At 34.9% G+C, this 25,974-nt stretch overlaps 2 protein-coding genes across 4 annotated transcripts; both read left to right on the top strand.

Moving 5' to 3' along the window:
• The first annotated feature begins 8,112 nt into the window (after window positions 1-8,112).
• On the top strand, window positions 8,113-18,259 carry LOC106672405 (alpha-tocopherol transfer protein-like). Of its 3 annotated transcripts, none has more exons than XM_014403806.2 (7): window positions 8,113-8,238; window positions 14,875-15,017; window positions 16,404-16,563; window positions 16,620-16,887; window positions 16,952-17,062; window positions 17,617-17,719; window positions 18,046-18,259. In XM_014403806.2, the coding sequence occupies exons 2-7, from the start codon at window positions 14,879-14,881 to the stop codon at window positions 18,195-18,197; spliced, it is 933 nt and encodes a 310-aa protein (XP_014259292.1). In that variant the 5' UTR covers window positions 8,113-8,238; window positions 14,875-14,878; the 3' UTR covers window positions 18,198-18,259. The 3 variants fall into 3 exon arrangements, with proteins under 3 accessions (XP_014259292.1, XP_014259293.1, XP_014259294.1); XM_014403807.2 differs by lacking the exon at window positions 8,113-8,238 and adding an exon at window positions 12,374-12,477; XM_014403808.2 differs by lacking the exon at window positions 8,113-8,238 and adding an exon at window positions 12,505-12,589.
• A 6,235-nt stretch (window positions 18,260-24,494) lies between these two features.
• On the top strand, window positions 24,495-25,211 carry LOC106672406. Its single transcript, XM_014403809.2, has 2 exons — window positions 24,495-24,760; window positions 24,852-25,211. The coding sequence occupies exons 1-2, from the start codon at window positions 24,664-24,666 to the stop codon at window positions 25,145-25,147; spliced, it is 393 nt and encodes a 130-aa protein (XP_014259295.1). The 5' UTR covers window positions 24,495-24,663; the 3' UTR covers window positions 25,148-25,211.
• The last annotated feature ends 763 nt before the right edge of the window (window positions 25,212-25,974 follow it).

Below are 25,974 nucleotides of genomic sequence, written 5' to 3'. Positions count from 1 at the left end.
CTGAGTGAAAACGATGATACATTACCTTCAATGCTGTGCTGACCAAAACGTTCCTTATGCTGTTCTTCAGTAGCTAACCGACCATTTGCACAAACCTAATCATTCTTTAAAATATATTCTAACGCCATACTCCCTCAATCTATAAATACATTATGTACAACAATTAGCATGAATAAAAGCCAATGCAAGTATAATTTTTCTAACTTTCATATTTTTTAGAGAGTTGTGTTCTCCTACTGCAGCTTCATATGACTTTGAACCTGCTATCATATACATTTTACCACTACAATCTGTTATATACTTAATTTGATATGTAAATTCTCAATAACCCTCATCTGCCAGTAAGATCATCTGCAGAACTGTGTCCTAAGTTGACCTTTATACGAAGAACATCCTTAAAAGATATAAGAGTATCTGGCCTCTGCGCACGATCATTCCATATAATGTACAATAAAATTACTGTGTCTCCATCGGTATACGCTTATAACCTCCACATTTGAAATAACTATCTAACTGATTATTTGCCTCTTGTTTTCTATCATTTAGTTCACCCATACCAGCAAACTTCAACTCTATTCCAATTGGATGAACATCACCTTCACTTTCTACTGACCGTAACAACACCAAATCTATCTTCTCTCCTCCTCCCAACTGGAATTCTATAATTATTCTAGCTGGATTATTAGTATAAAACAACCCAGAGTGAAACCCAACCTCTCAGGCATTATTTCTAATCACTACCCACTTTAAAGTGAATAGCACATTTGAAATTGCTTGAAATAATGCCTTATGCTAGGCTAGGCCTTGCGCAGGAAATTGGTGAGCTATTACATGGCGAATATCAAATACTATAATCCTTTCTTCTCCTACCCGTAAAACCATAGTTAAGGCACGATCCCCAATGTTTATTTGTGAGACTCCTCCATGTAGACCTTGCATCCTATCATCATCATGGTATTTAAACAAGTGCTTATCTACATATACTTCACTTCCATCCTCCAACTCAATTCTTCTTTTTGCAAACGCAACACTTGCAAAAGTAAATCCAGCTGTATAAGAAAACACTCTGCTATTAGTACCTCTTACGACAGGCATGGCAGGCAGGTACACCAAAAGATGAATTTAGTAAATAATTTCTAATGTTCTCTCTAATCTCGTCTAATGAGCCATTAAATAGCTTTTCCAATAAAGAAGACCCTTTCTCCAGAAAGTCTTGAGTGCTAAGCCGCTGATCCTCATCTAAATCAAAATTTAATCCAACACAGACAGCACTACCTGATGAAGTATGAGTGATATAGATGAGACAGGACATCTTATGACGTAATTTCCAGCTTGTTCCAATGCTTGATCAGCACCCTCTCCTCCAGCTTTGAGCTCGATTATAATAGGAACAGAATCCCTTAGCATATCCACTCTACATATAAGGAAAGTAATATCTTTATATCCACCTCCCAAAATAATTCAAGATAAATGCCAGCTGTGACGATACCTAAAGTTCATCAAAAACCCTGACAAAAATCCATGATAGTCCGACTCTTTACCATTGACATTCAGTACCTGATTATACATGTCGTAGATATTAATGATGTAATTGAAAACGTTCCTAATGGTAACAAAAACATAATCTGCGTTACTACTTGCCATCTTCCTAGCAAATTTGATAAGTTAACTTGCTGCATAGTCCTGATAACCTCTTCAAAACCTTACTATTACCCACAAATATGAAGTTCAGTAGCAAGTCTCCATCCTTCTGCTAAATCAAAGAGACGTCTCCACCCCTTCCAAAGAGTAATGGGACTTGGTTCTGGATCACTTTTTCTGGCTAAATGACCTCCAAGTTGAGCGATCCATGAAACAGCTTCTTTTGTAGTAGGAGTTACATTTAGTCATTGTTTTTTGTGCTGTTTAACATATAAACCTTTCCATTCTTCTTCAGCTAATAAGGTAGCTGTTGGATCAGTTCTTGCAATTGATGTAATAAAGAAAATTCTCCAGGCAATATTACTCATAACTGTTAAATATCGCATTAACCTTTCTGCTGTTCCAAATCTACATTCCTCAACTTTAAGTCCATATATTAAAATTTTATGAAATATCTTTATTTTTTATCTAAGACAATACCAACTAATCTTTTCAACAGCTTCATCAAAAGTATTGACCGGAAGATTTGTTAAAAGCGTTCACTCTAGCAGACTTGTTTCAAAGAAGAGTCTTTTTCAACAACATAGATTGCATAAAGGGGTAGGTTAGATAATTCTTCAGTTTTGTACCTTATGTTCCTTTGAGATGGATTCATTACAAACTTTCCAAACCTAATCTCTAAACATGCGATTCTTTTTGGCTTATTATCTCTAGCAGGGATTTCAACTTCTATTTTCCCCATGCTCGCTGTACAAGCTGGTATATTGTGCTATAAGAAAGGTGGAGGAAAAATGGACGACGCCTATACATGATTGGGCATTATCTATATCTCAGCTCGACATTTTCTTTCCCGACAGACTAAAAATTCAATTGAGCTAAAAATGTGGTTTGACTCAGTTTATTTAATAATCCCGGGAAAAGTAGAGATCTACATCCTTTCTATCCACTTTTTTGAGAAATCCACCTCCACATCTAACACACATCTAAGTGATTACAATATCCAATTTTTGATCATGTTTTTCTACAGGTAAATCTTTACTATATTGTTTCTCATAGGCTACACCTATAAATATTTTTCCAAGCAGCCGTAATTTTTTGACCGTAACATTTTGTGCTTGTTGCATTTTGTATGCAGTAGTAAAGTAAATAAAAAAAAGAAAGATTTTTAGCATCGGAAGTCTCCATTAAATTTATGCCCACCCACATCTCCCCCGTTCCTAAGGGAGATCCCATATTAGAAAGCTACAGTCATTTAACTATTAATTTTAATTGCTAAAATCGGGATCTTGTTGTGCTAAATAATTATAGTAAGGATAATACAAGAAATTAGCATTTGCTTAATATACAATTCTAATTAATAATTAATTGGGGTCCTGGCGGCTGGGGAGTCTGTTGTTCTTTTAAAATTACTATGGCAGGATATCATAGAAGGACAAAAAATATTAACTAAAAATGTAAGTAAAATGACGTTAAAAACGTTTTTTTGCCTCCATGTGTACGAACCATGTTTGTTTTTTTTCCATCCCTAACCTTGTTCAATCTTGATAAACATGATAATTTGATAATTTTTAGAATTAATTTGAGAATAACTATCTCCTCATTCAATTAATCATGTTGGCTAACGCGATCATAGTATAACGACCGAAATTAGCTTCTGAATTAGAACAACCATTAAAAGAGAGAGAAAGAGAAATAAAGAAGGGGATGGGGAGAGAGAGAAATGTTGCATTATATACTTTTTTGTTTGTCTATTTTTATTTTTTAATCTAAAAAATCCCTAACAGAGAACTAGGTTAATTTTATGTACATTGGCACGTAATAGTAATTCACGTATATCTTGCGGTCTGGTGGTCCCGACCAGGTCGAAATCCGGGCTAATTTCACAACAGTGACGGTAATGTCAAACGTACTGGAAAGGAGATGGGAGGGCATGTGATGAAACATAAAGAAGTTTTTGTGCACGTAAACTCACAGTAATACGCCAGTACTGTAATAATTGAACATTGCAGATAACATTGTCCGATCCTGAAAGGGAAGCTAGAATAACCATACCAAAATGGAAACCTATTTTTATCGGAAGGATAAATTAAAATTATATATTAGAAATATTCCAATGTGGTAAAACAAGCACTTTAGTAATATTCTGTCCAAAATGGAATTTTTGCTCTCTATCTCTTGAATATTTTGGATTTATACAAGCTCAAATCCGTTCGTGTGTAGATACGGACACATATACGAGGTTGAGCCTACCACTCTCGCAGTCCACCGGCAATTCCAGCTTTTGTTATTTACAATAAATAACCGCAGGCCTCGAGAATCTCCAACCTCGGGTATGGAAGTCCGGGGGAAAAGGAATTAGGTGGGACACATCGAACTGCTGGACACATACTCGGGCTTTGGCACAAATATAAGTGACTGTGCGACATTTTTGCATGACCTACCCTTAATCGGCTGAGGATAGTGCACTCGATAACACTGTGATCCCTCCTCAGCATGCAAAAGTTTTCGACGCAGAAAAGACGAATCCGGTTTCCTCAGCTCTTCCAGCCACAACGTTTATCGCTGACAGCATCACCCGTCCGACACCTGCTAGGTCACTTTGTCAAAGGAAAAAGCAGAGGTCGTCGATGCACAGTAATCGTCTTAATGTTCGGGGGACACCGTCAGCCATACCTTTCACTGCGATCGATATAACACTTATCCCAGAGCCATTCTCTTGAAGAAAATCCCTGGAAGTACCGATACCAGTCTAGTACGGAACATTCGGTCCTTCAAGAAAGTCTCATAGAACTGAGGTAATTTGCCTCTAAATCCGATGTCCCGATATTTCCGAATTATCGCAAATCTTCATGTTGTACGAGATCAAAGAACGTCAACGGCCATAGCGTCCTCTCTAGTATTCTAAATATCACATAGCATGAACGACTGAAGAATGATGCCTACAGAATCCCGCCTGATAATAGTTGTAAACCCATTTTTTTCTCAAGCCACTAAGTCAAACTATCGTTTATCGTAGATTCAGAAGTTTGCTCAGGCAGGTTACTAGGTATATTTGTCTGTAACTCTGGTCAGATTCGGGTCCCTGCTCTTCAAGGACAGGAATGACAAGCGCCTCACGCCCATGGTCGGGATAGGAAGGCTGCAAAATGCCGTACCAAATCTCCAGCGACATCCGAAGAATTAATAATGTTCCCACCTTCCGAACTCAGTACCGGAACCGACAGAATTCTAATCCAGGCTCCCCATTCGAAGTACGAGAGTTGATAACCTCTACTTACTTTTCAAGGGATTCCCTTTTGGCTTGAGCTATATCGTCTCTCCCTGGCTCTTTTCACTTTATACATAATCAGATTATCGTCCGGGGAGGGATCGATAAATTAAATTATCGATATTATTATTATAATTATATATATTATTCGAATACAGGGCCGCTGGATTCGAACCCCAGGACCTTTACCTTATCAATGCCTAAACCGTTGCGGCCACCGACGCCCCCTTGTGTAGCTTAAGCATGTTTAAAAACTTTTCGGATGAAAAATTAGCAGTGGTAGCAATTTTACTTGAAGAGGAAGAAGAAGGAAAGAAATTGGATTGTGTGGAAGTAGAGCAAAAAAGGAAAAAAGATTTGCAGTGCCTCTAAGGAATTTAAAAAAAAGGAGAATTCTACACACTCTGCTAGAAAACGATGACAGATTTTTTAATAGTTCAGAATAGTTACTAATGCAGACACCCACCAGCTCAGAAAAACTAATTCATACTAAGTGTGCCAATTCTACAAACTTGTGCGGCATGTACCGACGCGCCAGCACAGTTCAAATATTCTTTACGATAATAGTAGCCGTTGCTTCACACGTTCCGCTCAATTCCTGAAGAGGTGATATAGATAATATATGTAACAATTTTTTGTGTCTTAGCTGGTTCGTGCTGGACACGCTATATGTTGGTATATATATATGAATCGACCTTAATGGGTCGCATAATTTCTCTGTTCAGGAAGTTTTTGATGTTGAGCTGCCACCCTTCATTTTCCTGGCAACCGTTCCTGGAAGACGTCAAAGCCTGACAACAACGCCCACTGGGTACAGAGTGTTCCATTAATTTATCAAAATTGTACTGTTAAACGCCAAGACACTGTAATCAACAAATCCATCCATCTGGCCCGGGGAATTAACTTTCAGGGTGAAAAATAGTTGCTGGACTAAATTTTGTGTATCGGTGATGACTGAGCTGAAAAACCGGGGTTTGCAAGATATTTTCATTCCTGCTGTGATAGCCTGAGTGGTTTCATTGACGCTATTGAAGCCGTTTACCCTCTGCAGTTCCATTAAAATCTCTGTCCCCGGACGCGCCCCGCATTACACCGGGACCATCAACACAGAACTTTCAAGATTTCGAAAATATTGTGTTTAAATTGCTAGTATTTTCAAATCTAGTGAAAGTATATGCACTTTTTTTAACAGCAAGAAGGTTACCCGGAGACTCGTCCAAATTTAGCATATTAACTGCTGGGACCCAGAAAATATGTTCGAGGACATAATGGCATAATTTTCATAATATTCTTCCGTTATAAAGATTTCCAGTAAGTAAGTATTATATTGTGTTCCTTAAAATTTTTAAAAAATGATACAATAGTTTTGCTTTTCAACCATTTATATTAAGAGTTACAATTAGACATAAATATTACTTCGTGCTGGAAGAAGTACCTTTCTCATGCCGACGTTGACTTCATATTTTCCTTCGAAGTTTTCACTTTAGTGGATGGGATCTTCGCATCAGCTCTTGAACGGTATTCGTAAATCCCAGTCCCAGGATAGAACGCAATTTTCAAAGTCCGAAGGCTTCAGACAATATCAGACCATCAGTGGGATCCCATGAGAATGAGATTCCATTTATAATAAGGAAATCTATTCTCAGCCTGCAATCCATCGAAAACTGAATAAAAATGAAATAATCGCAACTATCTTATTAGTTACAATTAATTAAGGTTTTTAGTTGAGATAAAAAAGTCAATGGCACGAGCAGGATTCGAACCCACGATCAACGGCTAGATACGCCGCTGCTCTGCCACTTGAGCTATCGTGACCTCGATCCACTCGGACACCAACTTCCCATCTCATCCCCACCTTTTGAGTTTTCCCTCCTTTTTGCCATTTTTCAATCTTATTAGTAATAATTCTGCCAAAGTAATGATCCTCCACATTAACAGTACTTTTTTAAGGAATACCATATGATTAACGACTTAAGGATTAAGTATATGTCAGTATTGTTAAAATAGAATTATTTTCACTTTCCAAAGTCTTTATCTGTCTGAATTGGTTTTTCAAACTCAATCACAATTAGATGTAAATAAAACAAAGTTTGCCATAATCTTTTCTTCTATTGTTCGGCCATGAAAAATTCCCTGTTAATCACATGATGAGGTTTTGTCTCAGTTTTTTATGCCAACCCTTCAAATTGTTTAATAGGAAATTTTTAGGTGCCGATAATGACCCCCAAGAGAGGTTGGAGACAAAAAAAAGTGATATCCTTGATTTCTGTGATAAATTTTGATTTCAAGCTATAAACATTTGATGTTACAAATCTTTGTTTGTTATTGCTTATTGTTTTCTTATTGCTACTTGGATTGCGTCATCTGAATTTGTGACATTTATAATACATACAATGTAAGTAAATTTGATTCAACGATTACTTCCTTACCGGCCAAAGGGTCGTAAGTCGATTTTATGCAGTATGTAGGGCAAAAATCCTAAAATAAATCTAAAAAAGACTATTAAAATAAACATACACTGAGTACAATAAAACAATATTGTCGTAATAATTATTAACAAATTACATTACTATTTTTTTTAAAGTTTAAACAAAGTTTATTACATAAACAAAGTTATCCTTCACAATTAGAATTGGAATTATAATAATAATTTTATAATAATAAGATTATTACATTACATCGTTTTTTCATCCCATTTTCATCTTTTAAATATTTTATTATATTTATTAATTTTAACGCGCTGACAAGAAAGAAGAGGTCTCAACTAAAACGAATAAAAAATGAAATCCACTAGCCCGAATTTAACATGATCGAAGTTTTACTAATATAAGTACTCCTTTGATTAATGTGTTCAATAATGAGTGACATTGCTTACATAATAAGTGCTTATTTACGTCATGAAAGAATTTGACTCTTCCTTGAGTTGAATGTTCAATTGTCAGTTTCTAATCTTCAATTCTTCTAATTGTCGGGATTAATAATGGTTTTTATTATACATTCTGTAATCCTCATCCATGAATTTCTTGAAAAAGAAAACCAGTAAAAATAAGCCTATCCTCCTCTAAAGGCTAAAAGAAAAGTTGCGGTTATTCTGGAGTCCTTCGAGTAGGGGATTTACAGGATTTTAGACCGCTCTTACGACGTAACAGGACTCCCGAGGAAAGAGAAAGCAGGACCAAGAAGTGGAGAGCAGCAGGGGAAGAAGAGGAGGAAGGGAGTCATTCACTTGGAGTGAAACCTTCGGCCCGTGACGACTGCTTTATATACTACAGTAAAGGACGACACATTTTTTCAGTAGTGCTCTTCACACTCTTAAGTTATCAAATCAGGTAAAAATATTCATTATTTTTTCCGATTTAACTTGTACGGTTTATGCAACGCTGGGTTATCTGTATATAGTACCGATAAAAGATTTGCAGGTTGATGTAGAAAATCTTATATTGTCGTGTATTGAAATGCATGTTTATTTTAAGAAAGAAACAACGTTCTTCAAATAACATTTTGAGGTGTAAATACTATGTACAATGGCATGATACTAATCGAAGTGCAATCGTGTTAAGTGTAGTATAGAATTGACCTTATTATTTTATATTATGGTTAATAAGGATTAATAACTGATGAAGGATTCTCCGTTATCAATACCTCCAGCCAAGGTCTAATGTCTGTTGTAACGTTGCCCTATCCTCATCGGAAAAAGTTCGTCTACTAAAACTCAGTAAGACTTAAGATTAAGAACTTCACAGCCGTGGGATTTTCAAGGGAAAGTCTTCATGTTACTTGCGAAACGATATTTATGCATTAATTCCCATATAAATTTCTTCACTCTTGATTGTTGTTTATGATAATATATTAAAACTTTTTTATTTTCCTGTTCCTTTTAAAAGTAAACTACTTCGCTATGGACAACACGTGATTTAAATTTGAATCGAATATAGAATTTCTAAAATACGTTTTTACTAGTTAGTATAAAGAAAAATAGTGGATTTAACAAATTTCATGAAATTATACTGTATAAAGTGTTCATAAAAGTCTGTTTTAATTTAAAGACAAAAAATGACACGTTGCAGGTTGTTAAACACTGATGAGTCTTTAATTGTTGTACAGCAATCATGATGTTGCTGGAACTAGTAATAGCAAGCCTTGCGTTGGGATAAACACACCACTTAGATACGGTTAATGGAAACTGTACAGTACTTTTCAAAATTCCAACTACATATATTTAAGGGAATATAATTTCTTAAAATGGTATTCATGGACAACTACACATGGTTTAGTCTAAATAAATATTTGTTGAGAAATCCATCCAATTATTAAAATAACTACTTATTATTTAGGTCTTATTATTAATTTAGGTTCATCTTATTTATTTTGCAATGTTTCAGCAACGTTTATGCTCTATTCATGCATTTTTTCCGAAAAACCAAACACTTTTTCTTACAAAATATTCTTGTTTTACAATATTAAAATCATTATAATACTGTACCTGTTTTACAACGATTACATTTTCCACTTAACAAAAATATGTGAAAAGTGGCAATATTTTGTAGTTATTAATGCAAGAAATTTGCATACTGTTTGTTTAAGAGAAGAAAACAATTCCTGTGATCGACCCTTCTGTTTACAAATACCTAAAGAAAAAATACCCTATTTTCTTTTCCACGTTTCCTCTCAGGAAATATATGTAGTGTTATATATAACTAGTAGAATAAAAAGAAGTAAATATATAGCAATGGCATTTATTTGCTTCTTGGAACGAAATATTTACCATGCTTACTATTAACACCAGTGACACGGATTATCTTGCCAGGCTACTTTATCCTCTAATACCGATAGAAATATTTTCAAAATGTAGATTATATAAATGAAGACATTCAACTGTTTTCAGTAGATTAACAAGAAAATGCAAATAATCTTTATTTAAAAAATGTACTTCGGGGCTCTGCCCGTTTCTTCGTCGAGCAATAAACGCAATAAGTGACCCTATGCCGGTTCAGCATAAAAATAATATGTTATTCTCGTTGTATGGAATCTTTTTGACAAAGGAGGTATAGATTTTTAAATTATAAACGATTAACAAGGCAGATTAAAGACTTCAATTCTAGAAGACTTAATGAGGGTCGGTTTTAAGATTGAAAATTTATAATAAATAAATATGTAGATAAATATCTATGTTTCTGTTAGGTTAATTAGGCGTGTTACAACCGCATTAATTGCTTAACGGTTTAGTTAATATTGATACATTATTTATTTTATAACATGATCACTAACGAACTTTCCAAAGGGAATCATTGTTCGCAAATAGCTCTCATGACTATTGCATATAGCAAGTATGTAGATCGTTACTAGTCATTGGCCAATTAAAAAGAAAAAGAATAGTGGATTTTATAGAGGTGGCATAATATAACATAAAATGTTAATTGTTTATTGCATAGACTTCGTTTGTCCGTTATCGTTAGAAATGGGTTTTAAAATCCTTTCTATTAATCAAAATTGATCTGTTGATCCAAACTTATGAATCAATAATGACAAGTCAGTACGTACAACCGGCGAGAAACGCGTTTCCCCTTTGATCGTCCCGAAGCCTGCCGTAGGATATTGATATATAAAGAAAAATGCTCTTAAATGAAGAAGTGTTTGTGTGTTAGACACAATTTATGATACCTACCAATGTCCCAAAATTTCAAATGACGACCGATTTGTCGAACGTGATCACAACAGTGGGCAAATTATGTCTATGTAATTTCAAATTTTAATTCAAATATAAATTCACCAAAGTATTCATTCACTTCATGTTAGAGGCTTAGACTTGCTTCAGTTTGTTATTGTTATTATTATTATTCTTCCTTCATATTTAAATGTTTTGTACGGAAATACCTTTTGGTGATATTAAGAAGACATAAAGACCAGCAAATAAAAAGTTCAATGTAGATATACATTGATACCTTTTAATATCATCCAAAGGTTTTTATATTATGTCATCATCTCAGTTTCGTCTATTTTCTTATTCATAACAATTTTTAAGGAAGACGATATGAAATAGTGCTACAGTGGCTATTAACATTATTTGTTATAGCTAACAGTCTTTGTTGTGCGGTATACGAGTATTTGTTATATTCCTCAATATTGTAAAAGTGTCAGATTTCATTTAGTAATAGTTAGTAATAAAAAAAAATCTATAATCAGACACACACGTAGTGATACTACCCCTGTAATTACGGGATAAAAATTCCATTCCTACGTAGATACGTGGTTTTGGTGAGTTAATTTTTTGTCGGTGAAAGCTTTCATAGATGATTCGTATTGTTACGTCGCTTTGGAATTTCTCGTATAGTTTTCTCATTCAGCTTTTACTCGACTGATTTATCGAATCTCATCAACGAATAATTAATTAAGCAATATTTTGTTCAGCTACAGGATGGCTACCATTGAAACTAAGTACGAATAGAAATAATTGAGGTTGAGTTAGTATGTCACCGATTGGAAAGGTTCGAAGTTAACCATTAAGTTCTAATCCCAAACTATTTTTAATTTGTTAGTCAAAACATATTGAATGGTTACAACACAATTAAAAACAATTTGTGAATAGAACTATACTTTCCAACCACTGGGCACGAATGTACCTATTATTTTGTGATTTTACTACAAAATTAGTTGAAATGTAAACTTTTTAGCCTAACAAATATTATTAATGCAACTAATAATAGCAGTAACTATAAATTCTACTCGAGTTGACTATACAATATAAACGAAATTCATATGATCAGTTGCCAAACACTATTCATGTAGTAAATAGCTTAAATTTATTACAATATTTACAAATTTGTCTAACAATATATATTGTTAAAAGAATTAGTAAAAATACATGTTGTCCTATGTTTAACACCTGTTTGTTGGTGGTTTGGTGTTTATTTTGTCAACTGTAATGAATGCAACGCTACTAATTTTATGCCAAGGTTTTGGGCCAAATACAAAAGCACATCCCTTACCTAGTTTTTTCTTCCTTTTTTTTTTAACCTCGATAGCAATAAATTTGTATAATTCAAGGTATGGCGTGGGTGAAAATTGCAACTACCCATAAAATTAAGAGAATGTCCGACATTGTAGACACATGAGTTTGTAAAGAAATTATTAATCTATCAACATATGAACCTTTTTGTACGCAAACTATTTTTTCGGCCTTTCTCCTTGCGTGGTCGCATCTGATCACTAAAACCATTGGTACAGGTGAAAGTTTAAGTGATTTTGTGAAAGTATCATGAACACGCTGCTCTTCGTATTAGTATTTGAATCTGACTTTCTTACATTTTCTTTCTTTCTTTTTCAAGGAGGTTTTAGAAAACAAATGTAATAATGCTTTCCGCAAGCGATTACATCACAGCGTTTTTTGATAAAGACCTTGTGGCTACGAAAGCGGATTTACATAATACAAACCAGTTGATTAGTAGTTCTCAAAAAGAAAATAGTTTGTACGGGAAAGGCTGACGTTCGGTATTTCTGTGATGTGGGTGCCCCTTCCACTATCTAAAAAGGGTGCACATTTTTCTAACTACAATTGTCAGTTCAGAAATGTAAGTCTAGTCACAATTTGTAAGCACAAAGTATTTTGTGGATTGGATAAAGGAACGAAACAACATTTGAAGGACAATATCAATGGTGTGAAGCGAGAGTGAGGACTTAGAGGTGAGAATGGGGGCTGGCTATCCTATCAGCATTTGTTGTTCTGAGTAGAGCTACTCCCTGAGTTGACAATTATATAAATTTCAATAGATACGAATATATCGAAATTGTCGAGGCATGGATTAAAATCGATCTGCCGGAGGTCGTTTCCAAAATCGAGAAAAAGGAAAAAATAGATTAAATGGCCTTGACGTTGGTTTAATTAAACTGAAACAGTGAGAGTGTGGAGAGCAACAGAAAAATGAACAGCATGTCACTGCTGAGTGGTGCAAACTTGCGGGTTTTGATGTCACTGATTAAAATTGATCAAAACCAACTCCTATTGATGGAAACTCTAAACGCGACAATTATGTGATTAGTTAAACCATCTCTATCTCCACAGGATCCCGCACTCTCAAGAAAGTGTGATATGGTCTCATTGTAACGGGAAGACCACTGGGATAAAAGCCCACTCTCCTCCAGAGTTCAAATGTAGTAGGTCATCTCACATATCATCATCCAAGGGAAGTTAGGTGATTTGAGGATGATTGAATTCGAAAAAGGCAGTTGTTTCGATTAAGTTGAGATATATTTATTAAATATATATTGAAGTTTTTTTTTTCGAAATGTTTTACTAGGAAGAATAAGAAGTCTAGGCCGAACATCTGAAAATATTTCTTTAAAAACCAACATAATCATTCGCAATAATTAACTAAGCACTTTCCCTGGACAGCCGTGCAACAGTAGAAAGAGGACATTTTAAAATAAAAGAAAAATAAGACTGATAGTGTAAACAGAAAGAATATCACGAGAAGTTTCCAAATGGTAGATAATTTGGAATAGCTGAAAGAAAGAAAAGATTTTCCGGGCAAAAAAACAAGGACTTTTCAATTATCTCAATTTGTCGCCATCCCCAGATTTGAAATCCATAATCCAAAAAGAATCGGAAGTCAGCACCTTCATACTTCGTATTAAACTACATTTTTACAAAATCAATTGTTGTTGAGCCTGAGGGATATTAGTGAAAGAGAGGCATTTTATTACATTAATTTTTACGAAACTGCAACTTGCAATGTATTGCCGATTCCATCATCAATTATTGTGTCGTTTAATTATCACTATTGTAACTGTTCAAATAAGATTATTTTTAAACGTTTGTTTTTCATAATTTGAGCGTGTATTGAATAAAAGTTTTACTATCCTTACTTCAAAACAAATCATGTAATTCCTCTTGTATAGGAGGGTTTAACGCCTAAACTACCCGGTGGGTGGCATGGCTCCATATAGAGAGCGAGAATGGAATGACATGAGAATATGTCATTGCCCAAGCATAATGGGCACGGCAGCAATTTTTTTTGTACCTTACCCATATTTAGGGAAACAGGGATGCTCTTCTATATTTAGGGGTTGGTTATTTATTTGAAACTATATGTATTATGTGTGTGTTTGTGAGAGCGAGAGCGAGAGCGAGAGCGAGAGAGAGAGAGAGAGAGAGAGAGAGAGAGAGAAGAGAGAGAGAGAGAGAGAGAGAGAGAGAGAGATTTACAGAAGATTAATTAATATCTGTTAAATTTTTGCAACGATTAACGAATGTTTGACAATAAGGTTTTCTGATTGGAATAATCACTGAGACGATACGTAAAAGAAATTATACCGATAAATAAATTAATTTCAAACTTTTGGGATAATCCGTTTATTTTAAGTAGTTGCGGGACATAATCTACAAAAATGAATCGTAACATACCCCTTAAAGAGGTAAAAGGATATTTCCTTTTTTTCAACCTCTGCAGTTTTTATTTTCTTAATAAAATAATTTGTCGGTTTTATTTGACATCAGCAGAGGGGGGGGGGGGGTTATAAACCCTCAGGGTGCCGGTGTTTATGAAAAAAAAGCCCATTTGTAAGTATGTCGGTTTCGAATGCAGGGCCGCTGGATTCGAACCCGGGACCTTTACCTTACAGTGATGAGCGCCGTGTCAACGCCTAAACCGTTGCGGCCACCGACGCCCTCCTCGCAGTGTTAGTTACATTCCCAAGATTTCGTACAAACTTAGTACTGATAATATAATATTTCAAAAGTAATTTTTTTTTCTTTTAATAAAAATTTCCCACATTTGAAATATCCTTTTCTCTTTTAATAAAAGCAAGCTAGTTGTAGCACCATGTACTAACTAAGAACACTAAGAATCCAATTGTTGACGAAATTTCCTGCCATCCATAGCAAAACTCTTTCTTCTGCACGCATTCCGATGTAGAAACTTAACAAAAGTTTTGTATAGTTAATTCAGTTTCTTTTTTATTTACCACAGCGACATGACTCTTGTCCAACCAAACGCCGACATGCAGATACGGATCAGGTCTGAGCTCAACGAAGACGTGTCGACCAGAGACAAGGATCTGGAGCACATCAAGGATTGGCTGAAAAGGCAGCCTCATTTGCCCGCGTTCGAAGGTGAGCTAACATAAAGTAACCACCACGGTCTGCTAGCCTTGTATCCCAGTCGTTAGGGATTTCGGTTTTAATTGTATAACCTGTCCAATTTGCTTTGGTAGAGTGAATTCACGATATCACGCACGACGTGAGATGAACACGGATAGAAATGATGAGATCATTCAGCGAAATACGTGAAAAATTCAAATGCCATTTCCATTTATATAACCGTATGTACTGTAAAATACATATACCATAGTTTTCTAATTTTGATATAGGTTTGAATTATATGAATATTATTACTGACATCATTAAATTTAGGATAAATGAGTACTGTATAGGTACAATGACTATTTATTCTCTATAAATAGGTATTTTATTTATAGAGAATTTAACTTATTTTCTATTTATATTCTCGTCAGTTAGTACCTTACTAATATTGTGCTTGTATGGTTGAAATCTAATAGAAGTGTCAAGAGAATTAGATCTCTTATTACGATCTGATCTACTTAAGTGGGGGAAAAACTGGAGCAGTAAAGTTTGTTGGTGTTAGATTTCATAATTTATTCATTAATATGTGATAACTAAGTAACCTTACAAAAAGAGCTCCTTTAGCCGTTTGAACCTGGAATAACAATAGATCCAATAAATAATGGAGGCTAGGTGGTGAATTGTAAATCTTGTTTAATCTTGAGCAGGTTGAAGTCCTAAGTAGCGTTAGGATATTGGGGCTTCACAATAACATTGACGTCAAAAACATTTTTTAGGATTGAGTTGACTATATTACGTGCGCTCCTAAAATGACGAGTTTCCTTTTAATTAAGAGTAACAATCTTTATGGACTGTAATAAGCAATCCCAACATAAGATTTGGTAAATTAAACTTGTTTAACAATAACATGCTAAAAGAAGAACGCAATGGCTCGTCAATTATTGAGTAAAAAGGATAGATTTTTGTTTTCTTTCTACTTTAGGTTACTTCTATAGATTCAATAGATCTTGAAGTGTGTCAATTCCTGTTTCTTCTATAATTCAGCTTATTATGTGCACTGCCAGCTTGAGTAGGAGTTTCCTAGATTTTCCCGTTCTTGGTGTCTGCCGAGTTTGGATACATTAAGAGTAACAATCTTGACACACTTCAAGATCTATTGAATCTATAGAAGTAACCTAAAGTAGAAAGAAAACAAAAATCTATCCTTTTTACTCAATAATTGACTAGCCATTGCGTTCTTCTTTTAGCATGTTATTGTTAAACATACATTTATGTACGGTCGACTTTATTAAAAGGTCTTCTTGTTTTGCTCCTAAGTTTAGTATGCTCATTGTTCCACCGAGGGACATGCCTACTGCAAAACCGTAATCGCTAAACGCTTGTAAAGACTGTAAAGAGACAAATCTTTGGTTTCAGACGATGGACGGCTGATGACTTTTCTAAGAGGGTGCAAGTTCTCATTAGAAAAGACAAAAAAGAAGTTGGATATGTACTTCACAATGAGAGCAGCGGTGCCCGAATTTTTCGCCAACAGGGACCCGACTAGAACGGAATTCAAACAAGTTTTTGACCTCTTGTAAGTAGATTTATTTTCTATATTTGTTAACGATTTTTAACATATGTCTTCATCAGCCAATTTCCACCTCTACCTGGTCTACCACCAAACGGCCGCAGGGTCATTGTCATGAGGGCAGTCGACCCCAAGAACGAGGTGATCAACGTGACCGAGGCCATGAAAGCGGTACTCATGATAGGTGATATAAGGCTAAAAGAAGAAACGACTGGAGTTGCAGGAGACGTGTACATCTTCGACGCCTCCATTGTCACTCCGGCTCATTTTGCTTCACATTTTTCCAAATTCACACCGGCATTGATCAAAAAGTTTCTCATTTGTGTCCAGGTCCGTTCAGTAGCTTGTCACGATTAATTCCATTCGTTTCTAACAGTTAAATCCCATTTTCCAGGAAGCGTATCCAGTGAAATTAAAGGAAGTTCACGTAATCAACGTTTCCCCTATGGTGGACACGATCGTCAACTTCGTCAAGCCATTTTTGAAAGAAAAAATTAAAAACAGAGTAAGTTGAATAAGAGAAAGTATTGTATTCAAGAATTTCGATTTAAAAAAATTTAAAAGCGTAACGTGGGCACGGAAAGCTATTTTAAAAGTTCCGTCAAAGCGATATTGGAAAAACATACTAAATACTTTTTACGTGATGTCATGTTGCATCCGCTCGTTAACGTTCAGTCGTAAACAAGCCCAGAGAGAGGATTCACCATGTCAGAAGATGAAAAAGGGCACTCTTTAATTCACAAGGAAGTTCAGGAAAACGCGAAAATGTTAGATAACAATGACGAGAATGAAGTAAGCCTAGAGTTGTAAATTCTTATTTATTAATTTTATCCTGGGCTTGACAGTTAACGTAACCACCATTTTAAAAGCAGTCTAATTCCTCCTCATGGATTTCATATTCATTAATTATAATAACATTTTGAAACGAAAAAAGCATTCATTACATTGAATATATTAATAAGTTGTTATTAAATTAATTGAATACTGGTGTAGAAACATTGAGGAAGTTTGAAAACCTAAGTTGGTCAAATAAATTTCTTTTATTATTATAATTTTCAGATACATGTCCACAGTGATTTAGCGTCCCTTCACAAATTGGTGCCGAAGGAAGTTCTACCCAGCGAGTACGGAGGCGATGCAGGCCCAGTTTCAGAAATTAACAGTAAGTTCGTTTATTTTTCAAATTATGAACAACCTAGATTAGCTAGAATATGTTCATATTTTACGACCTGTGCACCGTGACCAGTATTGTGCATTAATGTAATCTATCTAATGTTTATATTTACCATATTATATATATATTTTTTTTAATCTAATCAGTACAATAAAAATTTAGTATGGCGGAATCTTTTTAACCTTCAACATGTTGAGAGGACATTTAACAATTTTTCAGAAATGTATGGGGTGTAACTTCAAAAATAATGTGCCTTTGGATCCTTATAAAAACTTGTGAAGGATTCGATTTAATCATAAACGGTGTGTTTACAGAACAATGGTATGACAAGGTGGTCAGCTACAAGGACTGGTTCATCAGCCAGGAGAAAGTAAAAGCTGACGAGTCCAAAAGACCCGGAAAGCCAAAAACCTACGACGACCTCTTTGGCATGGAAGGTTCCTTCAAGCAATTAACCATTGATTGATTCAATTGTTTTTGTTTCATCCATCATTTAACCAATTTTTTATTACAATTATTCTTATTTAACCAAAAATTAACTTTCTTATTGTTGTTGCAATCATTTTACTATATATACTGTACATCGTGATTAAAGCTTTTTGTTTTGTTTTATTAAGATCATCAAATAAAATTCTAGCTTATTGTTCTTATTAAATCAAAATGCAAAATCAAAATGTATAAAGGTTACTTTGTTAACAACACAACACAATGTAAATAATTAAATACAATATAAGATATTTTGTTTTGTTTCTGAACGTATACTACCTGCAGCTAAAAAAAATCTCATCGCAGAATAGCATTACAATCCTGAACGCATCTCCATCATCATCAATCACAAAATAGCGAAACAGATCCGGGTTTGAAACCGCTTTGTCTCATAACTGCCACTTTTTCCAAGATTTAGATTTTAAGCCCCTTGCTTTACCTCCTTCGCTTCAGCACCACCCGATCCTACATCTAAACAGCGGGAGGACGATGAAGCATAATAGCTTGCAACTAAGCGATATGATACAAATATCAGTTTAAATTTCGGAATAGCCCCGATAAATACTCATGTAACCAGTGATAGGAATATTTAATATAAATGAATTTCGAAAATATTGTTTAATAGATTTTAAAATTGTAAATAGAATAAGAAACAGTGTCGGCAAAAGGGGGACCTAGGTGCTATGTCAACAACCCAGTCTCGGCCGGGTTAACGGAAACAGTAGGGGTCAGTAGACGCGGAGCAGTCAGAGGAAGCAGTTTTCTATAAAATTCGTGTGATGTGGTGGGCTTTCTTCTTGGCAGGAAAAAACGTTGGTGCCTGTTTTAATCAGAGTTGTGGCGTAAAAATTTCATGTCAAATTACACTGTAATTTATATCCAGCCTACCCCCCCCCTTTTGCCGAGATTTAAATATATATAAGTAGTTCTTAAATAAAGAGCTTGGTTGTGACCGGCATAATATTGTTAAATAAAGTAGCCCTAGGATATTAGCGAGATTTGTTTAGCCCCAGAATCATTCTTCCAGGATCCCGGGGTTACCCTCAAATACATTAACGGATTTATAAAGCAAGATAAGGTATTATCAGTATATGACTGATTATCTTTCTATGATTTACTCTATCAGACAAAACGCTTCATTCGTATTTCCAAAGATCCGCTAATTACTTCCAACTGATCAGCGTTAGTAGACTGACATGGCTAAAACTCTGCACTTACCGGGACGTCCCAGATATACTCGGCATGGCAAACTGTTCTACCATTTCCTACCTCACAAGTTAAGGCTACGAACATGGGATCAACGATTTTACTGAATTTTTTTGTGTGATACTAACGTTAACTTGAAAAATATTATACATAATGGGCTAAAAAAATTATTTATTAATTTTTAAATTTTTTTTTTTGCCTTTGTTGGAGTACATACATTATATACAATACATTTCAACATTATTTAGAGCTCATGAGATGCAGTCTCTAAATAATCATTAATTAACGGTCACAAAAGTCCACATATATTTCAAGGTTGATATTACATAAATCAGTAAATTTTTAAAATTAATTTTAATAATAATAATTAAAAAAAATAGTTGATAATTTTTTTATCATAATTAAAAATCTATTAAAATAAAATGCAGGATTGTAACAAATAAGATAAACATATAAAAATTTACAAAAACCAAAAGATGCTTCGAGTAAAGTAGTAAAAAAATTGTCTTTGAAAAGGCGATGTAGAACCATTTAATACGAATTTTCATCGCAAAAAATGTCATTGTTTGGCTCAGAATATTAAATCGGAGGCTTCCCCCCACGATTTATATATTTTCTAACTTTGTTGGGCATATATTTCAAGTTTGATTATTATATATCAGTAAATTTTTAACAATAATTTTAGTAATAATAAATAAAATAAAAAAGAAGTCAGTTATTGTTTATCTTAGTTAAGAATCTATTAAAATCAAATGAGATTAAAAATATAAAAACTTACTAGACATAACAAATAAAAATTTACAAAAACCACCCTTGAAAAAGCACCATAAAACCATTAAATTCGCATGTTCATCGCAAATACAAAATGTCATCTTTGGCTCGATATATTGTTCCCCCATTAAAGGATTTATAACTTTTATGAATAGATTATATCTATAATAAATAATAAATTAAAATAATTTATAAATTCGACGTATATAAATTATAAATTCATTTTTCTGTCTTTGTTGGACATACTTTCAAAGTTGATTATTATATATCAGTAAATTTTTTAAATAATTTTAATAATAATAAATTAATGAATAATTTATTTAATTTTTCTCTTAATTAAAAATTGATTAAAATAAAATGCAATCAAATTTTAAAAAAATATATTTTTGAAAAAGTACTTAAAGGATCCATTAATAAGAATTTTCATCACAAACAAAAAAATAGGTCATTTTTGGGCCTGATATATTATGTCAGTGGCATTATTTTTCTTAAAGATTCATGACTTTTATGTACGTTCTAGATTTTATCTAAATTTGATGTTCCTGTACATTTACAGGATAATTCTTTTGAATAATCAGTCTCGTAAAGTGTTCTGCCTTAATCAAATGTAGACTCCCTCGCTGTATGTTTGCCTGGAGTTGTTTTAATAAATCTACAAGAAGAATTAAATTAGTGTTATTTAGACGTCCTGCTACTGTTGGCAAGAAGAAGACTATACTAGAAATGCACCCTAGGTGGGCGGTTTCTTTATCTTCTGAAACCCCGGGCGGAAGAGTTTTGGGTAGCTGTACACACACCTACACACCTTAGTCCATGAGAATTCAACCACATGGGTCAAAACTGCCTTGAAAGAAGAAAACAGAGAGCCATAAGCCAGGAGGGGCAGGGACATCAAGAGCGGGCGCGCCCCCACAGCGAACCGGACACCATAAGACCAGGCAAGAACCAGACACCCAGACCAGCTTCTCTCCACACAAGACCTTAGTGGTTAAGACAGTGGCAGACTTCTCAGAGGGCTGCGGATGCTGGCACACCATGCGCAGCCCTCCCAAGTTCCGGGGGTCAAACTCAACCCAGAGGNCGCTGCTCGGTCAGCCTCCTCGTTGCCTTTTATACCACAGTGACCTGGGACCCACAAAAAACTAACTGCTGTACTCGTACTATTTTTTATAGCAAGTAAAATCTCTTGGATTCTTGGATTTGTGGAAAATTTATTTTTGATGGTTAATAGAGCAGAAAGGGAATCTGTGCAGACAACTAGGGCTGTGTGGTTCGATTTTAGGATGTTAATGCATTTATTGATCGCAATTATTTCGGCCTGTAGTTGCTACATATCTAAGAAAGAGAGAACATAATTTTTCTATCCTGATAAATAAATGCCGCTCCGACACCACTCGGGTTACTGGAGCTGTCCGTAAATGAGAAAGTTGAGTTTGGGATTGTACTTTTTATTCTTAAAAATTCTTTTTTAGAGACGTATGAGGGAGTATTTTCTTTAGGAAATCTTGTTAGACTAAAGTTTATATTTGGGGTAGGCATGAACCACGGCGGAATCGGGGAGACATGTTTCTTTTGTATTTTGGAAATTGATAAATCTGTGGTGTTTAGAGACTAAAAGACTCGAAAGGCAAACTGACATCTATATGAGTTATTTGTATTCATGGTTTCTGAGGGAATGGGTCGTTGCGGAAGGAAAAGCTCCCGTAGTGGATGAAAAGGTGTAGATAATATTGTTGCAAAGTATTTTAGTTCGAGTAATTTTCTTCTATAGTGTAGAGGGAGTTCACCTGCATCTACATAAAGGCTATTGACAGGACTTGAGCGAAAAGCTCCTATGGCATGGCGTAGCCCTGCATTATGAATGGTGTTGCAAATATTAAGGGTTCTCTGCGAGGCTGATGCATACGCTTGGCATAATCAACCTTTGAGCGCACAAGGCTCCTGTATAGTCTTAAAAAGCTGACACGGTCAGGCACCCCAAGAGAAAGATCCTACCATTTTGATGAGGTTTAGAGACTGATTACATTTCATTTTTAAGGCATTTAAATGTGCTAACCAGTGTGTCAGACCGAGGTATTTTGTTGCATCCCGATAAATAATAGGGGCTCCGTTTATTACTATATTTGGTAGTACCGTACGCTTTCTTTTTGCAAAAGGGACAGCCACTGTTTTATTCTGGGAGACCTTGAAGCCATTCAGTTAAGCCAGTTACCAATTTTATATAGTGAGTCTTGAAGTGTTTCTTGAAGACGGCTAAATCATCTGCATATAACACAGGCTATACTAGCCAGTGAAAGTGTCAAGACCTCATTCAATCCTATACAGAACAGAGTTGCGCTAAGCACACAACCTTGAGGGACACCATTCTCTTGTGTGAAGAGTTGGGCTCCCTCAAGAATTTTGTTGTTCATGTTTTCCAACAGAATATCGATATTGTCTTCATCTAGGTTTAGACCATCTAGCGATACATTTTGTTTAAAACTATCCCAGTCAGCTTTTGATATGTGCCATGAGGCAGGTCGTTCAGTTATTGTAGGGCAAGAAGCAACTGCAATTACAATAGGAAAGTGATCACTGCCATGTGTGTCAGGTAAAGTACTCCATTCTAAAAGGTGTTGTATATTCGGGCTACAAATAATTAGATCTATATTAGAAACGCTGCCGGTCCTTGCCCAAAAGTGTGTAGACATGGCCACATTATTGACAATATTAACGTTGCATTCTTCAAAATTTTTCAATTCCTTTTCCTCTTCTATTCACTCGTTCACCTCCCCAGAGGGGGCTAACGGCATTGAAATCGCCCATTAACAACACAGGATTGGGCAATTGGTTGATTACTTCTTTGAGGTCTACGGCAGATACCTCTCTCCTAGGGGGTAGATAGATTGAGCATACTGTCAAGTGAGGTGGTTTCAAGATTCTAGCTTTTTTTTTATTTATGCACTGGTTGGTTTGGCTATTGTTTTCTGAGATTGTTTTGGGCAAATTAGATGAAAGGTTTTGATTGTTGAGACGTGTAGTATATGAGTTTGTTATGTTTAGTTTTGTGGTTTCACGTTTTTGTGAGGGAACTGTTATTACCAGTTGGCTGTTTGAAGGAATTTCTGGTCTGGTTACGTTTTCAAGATGGCTAAATTTATTTAATAGTTTTTCTACAATCTCAGTAAGTTTGTTGATTTATTGGGTTAATGGTTCAATACTTTGGATTGGTTGATATGAAGTATGGTTGTTTAGAGTGTTGGGTTTATTGATGGATTGAGGGAAGGTAACATTGAGTGGGGTATGTGGAACATTGCGTTGTTTAAACAGTACTTCTGCTTGCCTATATGAGACTTTTTCCTTTGATCTAATAGTTTCAATTTCTTTTTCTCGTTGGTAGGTTTTACAGTTTCGATCATATGCAGGGTGTGCCTAGCGGCAATTGATGCACTTCAGTGCAGATTGGCAGGTGTTTGTATCATGGTCAGAGTCTCCACATTTGCCACAGTTCTTGGTTTTACAATATTTGCTAGTGTGCCGAAAACAAAAACAAGAATAACATTGCATTGGGTTTGGAATGTAGGGCCTAACTTTAACTTGAAGGAAATCAAAAGTGATTTTATCAGGAGTTTCAGGTTTTTCAAAGGTTATAATAAGTGTTGGTCTGGGAATTCAGGTGTTATTGTCATTTTTCGTTATTCTAAAAACCTTAACTACGTCTTGTGCTTGGGGTTCTAATTCAATTTCCTTCTCCGAGCATTTTACCAACTCAGGGACATTAACAACACCTTTGGATAAATTCAAAGAACGGTGAAGTTCTAACAGAAGAGGAATATTTTCAAACGTTTCCATGTTCTGAATATTTATGAAGTCTTTTTCAGTAAAAATGTCTAAGAGAACAGTGCCATTCCTGAGAAATTTAATACCTACATCCGGGGCGTAACTTTTTATGCATTTGCATACTTTGAAAGGGCTGAAATCATTGAATGATTTCTTAAATTCATTTTCACTGAACGACATTATAACATGTTTTTTACACAACTTTCCAGTGGGTTTTAATAAAAGATTATTTTCATCAGAGGTTTTAGAAGCTAGAGGAGTATCAGCCTCCATAGTTAAGTTTAACTATGAAGAGTATGTAGTAGAACAGATAAATAAATTATACAAATAATAAGTAAATGGAAAGAAAGTAACTGAAAAGTTCTGAAAGTAAATTAATTTTTTAAAAGAAGAGAAGAATAAAAACGAATGGGTACTCCCTAAATACTGAAGATAGATTATCGTTGAGATAAGAGACAGCAACACGATGTTATCAGCTCAAGGTGTACACAACGACTGTGAAAATCTCTTTACTTCCATCCAGCAAGATTTAAATACAGCTGGACAATCAGCTGAACAACTTTAAAATATAGACAGCAGTTTGTTTTAATTTCTGCTGGTTCAAAGTTTGGTGTTATTTTTCTTTTGTATATTTGGCGTTATTAAGTGCAATGCCGGGAATAGGAAATGAACAAGCAACCACTACTACTAGGATTTTAACAAAAAAGCCTAAACGTGGCAAACGGCAAAAAAAGTCGCATAAGAAGGGTATGTAAACAAAATCATCGCTTTTGATAGGTTGAGTAATTAATTCAAATTATAATTATAAAATGGCGATAATTTTTTCTTATTTTTCTAGGAACTACTTTTAAAAAAATAGATGACAATAAGTGGATTGAAAGTAACCGCATTAATGTGGAGAAAGCGGACATTGAGGACATGCGTCTTCTGGTCCATTGCAATAAAATGCTTAATGCTCATGAAAGAAGAATCTCAGACGGTCTCCTAGTTCAGCAGTGTTTCAGAGCTCATAGGCAGGATGAGCAACGAAAAAGAAGACGAAGACACAAAAAAGCCAATAAAAGTGATGATGAGCATAAAGAAATTGACGATGATGACCCACATCCTTCACTGCATCTTACAGTCAAAATCTAAACTGGCCCCTTTTAAGTTTCCTTTATCCAAATTGTTTTAACAATAAAATTGATTAGGAAAACAGGATATTTATTAGTTCCTCTAATCCATAATCTGAGATATGTTTCACACTATCATTGTAGTAGGATCTTTCTTGGTCAAGAGTGATCAATTGTGCCAATTGTACAACAAATTATGGTCTTCCTTCTCAGCAATTACCCCAATAATGTTGTCTTAACAGATTATACTTTTGCAAACATTTAACAGGTAAAAAATTTCGACCACTTGTAATATAACTTGATATATATTTGTATATATTAATCAAAATTTCACGTTTTTTAACCTTTAGTAATTACTAAACTTTAAAAGTTTGGAGTCATTGTCCAAAAAAAGTATTTAAAAAAAGTAAGTTGCTGAGGAAAATGAAAAAATAAAAATAAACAAAGTTTTAAAAAAGACCGACAGATAAAATTTGTTTTAATTTTGTTTTAGGTTTTTAATTAGCATTTCAATATCGCGTATTTCCTCCTCTTGCCTTAATGACATCTCGAAGATGCCTCGGCATACATTCTACCAGTCTTAAAATGTCTCTTTGCTGAAGGTTAGCCCATTCTTCACGAAGAGTCCTTTCAAGATCGTGGAGTGTATCAGGAAGTGATGGACGTGCTCTTATTCGTCTTTTGAAGTTATCCCATAAATGTTCGATGGGGTTCAAATCTGGATTAGGAGACCCTGATGTTATGCTATTGAAGGTACGTTTGTACTATGCGAGTGACATGTGGAAGGGCATTATCGTGCATTAGAATAGGATTGTCGCTGATTTCATCGAGGATAGGCAACGCATGTGT

Source organism: Cimex lectularius, unplaced genomic scaffold (assembly GCF_000648675.2).
Source record: "Cimex lectularius strain Harlan isolate CLEC.00 unplaced genomic scaffold, Clec_2.1 scaffold222, whole genome shotgun sequence".
In the NCBI taxonomy this organism is placed as follows: Eukaryota; Metazoa; Arthropoda; class Insecta; order Hemiptera; family Cimicidae; genus Cimex; species Cimex lectularius.
Note: the sequence above shows the minus strand (reverse complement) of the source record. Positions and strands in the feature narration are given on the sequence as shown.